Genomic DNA, 7,500 nt, shown 5'->3' on the forward strand with positions numbered 1-7,500 from the left:
TATTATGAGACAGTGTGAGATGTGTGGGAGATTATAAGACAGTGTGAGATGTTATGGGACATTATGAGACAGTGTGAGATGTTATGGGACATTATGAGATAGTTTGAGATGTTATGGGGCATTATGAGACAGTGTGAGACGTTATGGGACATAATGAGACAGTGTGAGATGTGTGGGTGAGTGATGTGAGACAGTGTACGCAGGTGTGAGATGTTGCCAGAAGGTGTGCTATTGTCAGCACCTGAAAATCTCTCTTGTCCTCCAGCGCCTTAGCAATGGCCTGTGCCGCCTTCACTCCCACCGTGTTTCCCTCCAAACGCAGAGCGCGTAGACCCTCAAACTCCCGAATCGCCTTCACGATCTTCTCCACTGAACACCACAGAGGGCCAAGCGGTGAGACAAGAAACATGACAAGAGTTGAGAAACATTCGGATGCGTCCATTTATGTACATTAACAACACGAGTGGAACAGTTCATTCTGCAGGTAGCGAGCGTCTTCGTTGTCCTCACCTGACTCAGCATTGTCCAGCTTAAGACCCTGTCCCTTATAGCTCAGCTCTCTTTCTCCTTCTCCCACCTGAGTCCGAGCCAGAGAGTCGGCCAGCTGGGCCACTATGTCTGACGCCATCTCCTCCTCACCTACCACACACACACACACACACACACACACACACACACACACACAGTCTGTGGTTATCCTTTTAATGAGCGTTCCCTTGGGTGCCTGGTAACCTCACGAGTGGAGGCCAGTGCGCATGCGCACAGTACCTTCCCGAAGTGAATTACAAGCCACAACAGTAGCGTCATTATAAAAACCTCTCACTTTTTGCGGTTCAAATCAGATATATTCCGTTGATGCAACTTGCATTTCTAAGATACAAAAATCTATTTGCATCGCATTTATAATTGCAATAATAAAAGTAATAATAATAATAAGTCATCGGGATGCGAAATGAATTAGCCAGCAAGCGCGCGAAAAGAACGGATACCCCCTTCCCCGCGCGCGCGCTACTTTACAACCCGATCAGACACACTAAAGCCGGGGGGTTTAATCTGAGGGTCAGGGGTAATAGGGGTCCCCGCGTGCCGTTCTATTTACCTGCAGAACTCTGTGAATCCGGTTTATCGGGTGTGGACACGCAGGGAAACAACAACACGCGCGCATGGGACACACACCGGCGGAGTCGTCCGGCGCGCTCGGATGACGTAATGGCGCATGGAAGCGACGCGCGGCGTTTGACGGGGGTTGTAGTTTTTTTTAATTAAGGGGCGCACATACATGATACAGCAGCCCCCAGAGCCCAAAGAGTTAAGGGCCTTGCACAAGGGCCCCAAAAGTGGTAACTTGGTGATACCGGGGCCTGAACCCCCGGCTTTCTGATCAGTAACCCAGAGCCTTAACCACTCAGCTCCCTACGTTGCTTAGGAACCTGCTGCTACCTGGATATAACCTGACTTACATATTCTGTATGAAAAATATATGATGTGTATGTACTTAAAAACCCTATTCCACATTCAGTCCCTATTTGCTCTCATAATATCCCCCACTCTTCTGGGAAGATGTTCCACTAGATTTTGTGGAGATTCTGTGGAGACTTCATTCAGTCACAGTGGTGTTAGTAAAGTTAGGTACTGATGTGGGTCAGGTGAGAAGACCAGGGGTGCAGTCAGCCTAAAGATCCATGAGGTTAATGTAGAGGGTGAAATTGGACTGTAATTAATATCAATAATGAAACTGCAGTGAGTAAAGATCCGGTGATGAGGATCAGGATGGGGTTCCCTTTTGACTTTAGTTCCTCTCAAAGTTTTTTCCTCATACCATCTCTATGAGTTTTTCTCTCAACACCACTGTCACCACTGTCTTATTTATATGAGATAAACTGTTTATATTTATCTTTTTATCTTCTATTTATATTTATCTATCTGGTATGGTCTACAGGGTCTATCTATCTATCTATCTATCTATCTATCTATCTATCTATCTATCTATCTATCTATCTATCTATCTATCTATCGAGTACATACTTTAGGGAACAAGTTCAATAAGAAGCGCATGCGCACTAGACTTTCTGTAAACCGGCGGCGTGTAGGACCGCGCGGTGCAGGCCGGACGGTGAGGGAGTCATCACATGTTCCGTGTAGTTAGCGCGCAGTGAGAGATCACTGAGAGAATAAAGTGTGAGATCTTCATACAGACATACAGAGATCTAAGTGTTCACTTTACTCTCACACACACACACACACACACACACACACACACACACACACACACACACACACATTTATAGCTGCAGGTAAGTTAAAAGTGCGACCTGTGTGTGAGTTTCATCTCCCAGCTAGTTCTCCTGCTTTCCTTTAGTTCTTATTTACAGCGCATGCGCGTGTGTATAATGATTTATTTATTTATTACATAAGTGGTGTTTACTTCTTTCGCTTGTACAAAGATACTTTGGCTTGTGTGTGTGTGTGTGTGTGTGTGTGTGTGTGTGTGTGTGTGTTGGTGTTGGTGTTGAAATCCTCCTTCTTCCGGAGAGGAAATAACTTCAGTCTCCTGGTGTTCACATGATAATCATGATTATTATTACGAGTTCTTCTTCACCAGACCTGAGGAACTGATCCCTCTAAACCTTTCACTGCTCACTTCATTAAACCCTGATGGATTTTCTTTTTGGTTTCTGAAAGAACCATCAGAGGAACCTCCTCCTCCTCCCTCTCCTCCATCCCCTCCCTTCTCTCTCTCTCTCTCTCTCTCTCTCTCTCTCTCTCTCTCGGTCTCTCTCTCTCTAGGTCTCTTAGGTTTCATTTTCACATCATCTCAGGGTTTGTTTGTTTCTTTTCTTTTCTTCCAGGACCTCATGAAACGAAATGAACCAGGATCGACAGAATCGCAAGGAGGAGATCCAGAAAGCTCTGGCTTTTATTCAGTAAGAAAACCAGCTTTAAATCAACCCCCTACACACACACACACACACACACACACACACCCTCTGCCAGGTTTAACAGATAAGAAACACCAGATGAAGGTCACACGCTGTAGAGTCTCTGTTTAGGTCCAAAAAAAAAATGAACGAATGAAACAATAAGAGATTAAAATATGCAACTTTGATGGAGACTAAAAAAAAGTAGACATACAATTTCTTCTTCTTCTTCTTAATATTATACATTAAAGCATCCATTTATCTTTTTTTTTTTTTTCTGGGCCAGAAAGTAGCTCCGCCCCTAATCACAGCTGGTCTTCTATATGTATCAGTGTACCACCGTCTCAGCACCAGAGTTCTGTGTGTGTGTGTGTGTGTGTGTGTGTGTGTGTGTGTGTGTGTGTGTGTGTGTGTGTGTGTGTGTGTGTATTTATTAGGGAGCAAGTGAACATTTTGTCCTCAAAGTGTTAGAAGCAGGAAAAATGGACGAGAGTAAAGATTTGAAAAAAAAGGCCAAATTGTGACGTCTAGACGACCGGGTCGGAGCGTCTCAGTGTGTTTTCGATCCACCAGACGTGCTCCTGTAGCTTAATGTTCGACTGCTGAAGTGTCGCTTCCTAACCAAAATATCACGATCCTAAAATGTTACCATTTATTAAAATATTACGATTATTTTACATTCTCTCATTTTTCTGTGATTTGTTTGTTTTTTTCCCTCCCAGGTCCTCACTGCCGTACCCGGACCCAGACGGATATGAGGTTCGGTTTTCTTCTTCTAAAAACACTGGACGATCGTGAAAAACAAATCGCTGAGAATTATCCGGTTAGGTCACTTTGACAGGAAGCTCCGCCCCCTCACCGTATCGCAACACGTGTTTGTAGTGTGTTTGTCTCAGTCTGATTCGGTGTTTATTTCCCCGCGAGTTCGCTCGACTCCTGCTATTTATCAGCAGGTTGATTATTAACCCGCTCGCTGTAGCCGGATGGAGCCGCGCTGTCCTCGTCTCACATCCAGATCAATGATTAATAAAGAGCAGAAGGGTGTGAGTTCCAATCCCACCACAAGCTTTATTGCATATTCGACGGAAAAAACTTAAAATGAGCATCCGGATATCACGGTGCTGATGTTGTTTATGACTCAGACGGACTTCCTGTGTTTTCTATACATGAGTCAGCTGCGGAACATCGCGGGGGCGATTGCGTTTCCTCTCCTTTCGTTTGATGATAACGATTATAGAAAACGAGTCCTAGAAGGTGTTATAATGCGTTATAATGAAGCAGGTTGTATGATATAATATTATATTCGGCTCCTCTCAGGGTTTCCTCATGCAGCTGGTGTGTAACCTGTTGGATGAAGGTAACGCGGCGTTCCGAGAAGGAGACTGGACGCTGGCTCGGGGACACTTCAGCGAGGGCGTGAGCGTGGCGAAATACGCTCAGGGAGAAGGAGTGACCGTTCCTGCGGCGCTGCTCGAGAGCCTTTACGTGAACAGAGCCGCGGCGCAACACAACATGGTGAGCTGCTGTTTTTTTTACCCACCTGATCCGCACAGAACCAGACTGGAGTCTAGACGCTCGTAGACGTGTGAGTAATAACAGATTAGATGCTCGTTTCAACTAATATACACCCCAGACTCCACTAACACCACTGTGGCTGAATGAAATCTCACACAAATCTCCACAAATATCTAGTGGAACATCTTCCCAGAAGAGTGGAACTCATTATAGCAGGAAATGCTGACATGTGGAATGAGATGGGTTTTATTTTATTTAAAAAAAAGAGCACAAAGATGGGCTCCAACCCCACAGGACTGCTTGAACTGCTTCACTCTTGGTCTCGTTTAGATACTAAAACCCCCCCACATCTCCGTCTCTTCTTCTCAGCTGGAGGAATGCAAACACATCGGCCCCGAGTTATCTCGTGACCTTTAAACGTTTGCTGGAGTAGAACATCCCACTCATTCCAGATTCACTAGCCTGCACAATGACCTTGTGTTGTGTTTATGGTTTCCTTTGTGCACTGGAACTATGAAGACGATCTCACTAGAAGTTTCAGGGTTCTTCAAGGATTCTTTTGCACACCCTGGACCAGTTTTGTTTTTAAAAATAGCAGATAATAAGCAGGGATGCTTGACTAGAATTAGAAGATGTTCATTGCTGACGTTAACGCCAGTCTGCTGGAGGTTGTTGAGTGAGGAAGGAATGGGAGAAAGTTTAGATGTGCTGGAATGAAGATGAGTCGATGTCTACTGCTTTGGTGTTGGTGTAACCAGAGCTGTTGAGCAAGAGAACATCAACAGCTGGATTCTTGGAGAAAATCGCCAGGTGTAAGGAATCCTCAAACCTTGCTTATATCTAAGGTGAAGTCGGTTTGGAGGACCACATCTTCAGCCCAAATATTCTGCTGTGGACATCAAATCATTCCAAAGATGGGTGTGTGTGGCACCGTATGTGGATTTGGAAAGGCAAATTCCACAAGAAAAACTCCAGGTGGTTGGGAAGCTCTCCAAGTATCTTCAGTGCGTAATCATGTAGAAGAAACGCACAAGAAGAACAGCTGATTTAAAATCTGAACGCACAAATGCAGGAAATGCAGAAACGGTGACCTCTGTGTCCTTCTTCGTTGTAAATCGCTCCGATGTGCTTCATCACTCTGTAGTGCAGGCAGCGAGTTACAGAAACCAGAGAAAAGGGGATTTGAAACCTGTTAACTTGTGGTTTTAAGTAAAGAGGAAGTCCACATGCTCAGATCTATAAATAAAACATAAAAAAACCATGAAAAAAAAGGAAAGAACGACCACGCGCTATACACTGTAATTCTAAACACTATAATAGTTTTCATTTTGAACTATTGAACTATTGGCAAAAGTCCATACCGATAGTTTTTCCGGGTTGCGTTAGTTGCCAGAGAGCGGTTGAGAAGGTGCGCTGTCGTTATGTGAGTTTGCACGGAGAGCGCTATATTGTATTTATGGATTATACAGTAACATTTGGGTTTTTTTCCATATAGCACACTTTCATGATTCTTTATTTTTGTAGTAAAGTCTGGTGTTTAATTTTTTATTTTTTTAATCCAGTATCCATTTAAAAAAACTGAAAAAAAATCTGTTGATTATTCGGTTATCGGCAAGTACGATCCAATCTAGCTATCGGTATTGGTTGACCTCTAGTTCTTAATGTGGAAAGTGGGGGGTATTTATTTATAAAATAAAGGGTGCCAATATTTATGCTCAATGCTATTTCTTTATGCGATCATTCCGACATGCTGTATGTTATATAAGTGTCGCTTCCGTCGCTTGTTGTGTCTCTGACGGCTCCTCGTGACTCGGTCAGGGGGAGTTGGAGGCGAGTGTGAGGGACTGTGACAGCGCTCTGGGCGTGGCTAAGGGCAGCGGCAGGGCTCTGTACAGGAAGGCCGTGTGTCTGAAGGAGCTCGATCGACTGAACGAGGCGTACGAGTGCAGCACGGCTTGCCTGATCACATCACCACAGGTAAAACACACTCATGCTGCTGTGTCATTTTCACTGTAATAAATCTATACTGATAGTTTTTCCGGGTTGCTGGAGATGTTGGCCTTTACAAAGTTCGCTAATAATTTTGTAGCTCGTAGGCGGAATGTTTTCATTCTTGCTCAGCTGTAGTGTTAGGGTCAGTGTGAATCTTCTGATTAATTTCTCTGGACGATCTGTGTGTGTGTGTGTGTGTGTGTGTGTGTGTGTGTGTGTGTGTGTGTGTGTGTGTGTGTGTGTGTTGATCAGGATGAGAGGGTGAAGGAACTGGCTCAGGATTTGGCAAACAGACTGGACCTGAAGACACGTAAAGCCTACATTGGTGTGCAGGTCAGTAACGTTACCACCATGATGCGACGTGACGTGGCTTACGATGACGTAATCCGTGTTCCTGTTCTTCGACAGGGCGTAAGCGAGACTAACGGAGAAAACATGCTCCCTCTGGAGCAGGTGGGCATTTCTTTTAATTATTGTTGATCATTAATTAGAGGTGTAACGCTACACATATTCGTACCGAAAATGTTCACACATGCACACGTGAACAGAGTTACAATCTGAGTTCCCCTTAGGCATTTAATAAAAAAATAAATGAAAAAATATCTATGGTCACAATTTTGTGTATCGCTACACCCCTAACGTGGATTAGCTTGATGAACGTCTCGTTAATCTCGTCTCGTCTCGTCTCGTCTCTCTTCTCATGAAGATCTCGAACGGGATCGATGGCTTGTGTGATGTCGCAGGTGGGTGTGAATCCTTTTGCTCTCCGTCCAGGTGGTTGTGTGTTTCTTCATGCTCTGAGCTCAACTGTTTCTCACGCAGCATCAGCAGGTGTATCTGTGAGCTCGTCCTCCGTCCTGTCCGCTCCGGTCCCTGTGAGTGAAGCCACAGACGATTCAGCTGTGTGTCTGTCAGTACCCGTGTCTGAGCAGCTGGGGGACTGTGATCTGGTGGGGGACGAGCTGGACACCCTGCTGGACTGCGTCTCCAAGCAGGAACAGCTCCCACAGGTGACTTCCCATCCTCTGTTTTTTTTGTTTCCTCTTCTGTTCTTTTGTCTCTCTTCATCTCTCAT

At 44.8% G+C, this 7,500-nt stretch overlaps 2 protein-coding genes across 3 annotated transcripts in view; one reads left to right on the forward strand and one right to left on the reverse strand.

The window, feature by feature from the left end:
• rangap1a (RAN GTPase activating protein 1a) overlaps window positions 1-1,223 on the reverse strand; it is a 5,560-nt gene extending 4,337 nt beyond the window's left edge. Inside the window, 3 exon segments of the mRNA XM_046843973.1 lie at window positions 242-369; window positions 511-639; window positions 1,100-1,223. Coding sequence (XP_046699929.1) covers window positions 242-369; window positions 511-628 — 246 coding nt within the window. The 5' untranslated portion in view covers window positions 629-639; window positions 1,100-1,223.
• An 890-nt stretch (window positions 1,224-2,113) lies between these two features.
• The window catches only part of zc3h7ba (zinc finger CCCH-type containing 7Ba), a 12,481-nt gene continuing 7,094 nt past the window's right edge, over window positions 2,114-7,500 (forward strand). The window contains exons 1-9 of one of the 2 annotated variants that reach the window (XM_046843972.1): window positions 2,114-2,294; window positions 2,850-2,924; window positions 3,641-3,677; window positions 4,236-4,433; window positions 6,252-6,410; window positions 6,678-6,758; window positions 6,834-6,878; window positions 7,132-7,168; window positions 7,248-7,435. In XM_046843972.1, the coding sequence (XP_046699928.1) occupies window positions 2,866-2,924; window positions 3,641-3,677; window positions 4,236-4,433; window positions 6,252-6,410; window positions 6,678-6,758; window positions 6,834-6,878; window positions 7,132-7,168; window positions 7,248-7,435 (804 nt within the window). In that variant the 5' untranslated portion in view covers window positions 2,114-2,294; window positions 2,850-2,865. Of the gene's footprint in view, window positions 2,295-2,849; window positions 2,925-3,640; window positions 3,678-4,235; window positions 4,434-6,251; window positions 6,411-6,677; window positions 6,879-7,131; window positions 7,169-7,247; window positions 7,436-7,500 lie in introns of both variants that reach the window. The other variant, XM_046843971.1, reaches the window with a different exon arrangement.

This window comes from Silurus meridionalis, chromosome 29 (assembly GCF_014805685.1).
Source record: "Silurus meridionalis isolate SWU-2019-XX chromosome 29, ASM1480568v1, whole genome shotgun sequence".
Taxonomy (NCBI): domain Eukaryota; kingdom Metazoa; phylum Chordata; class Actinopteri; order Siluriformes; family Siluridae; genus Silurus; species Silurus meridionalis.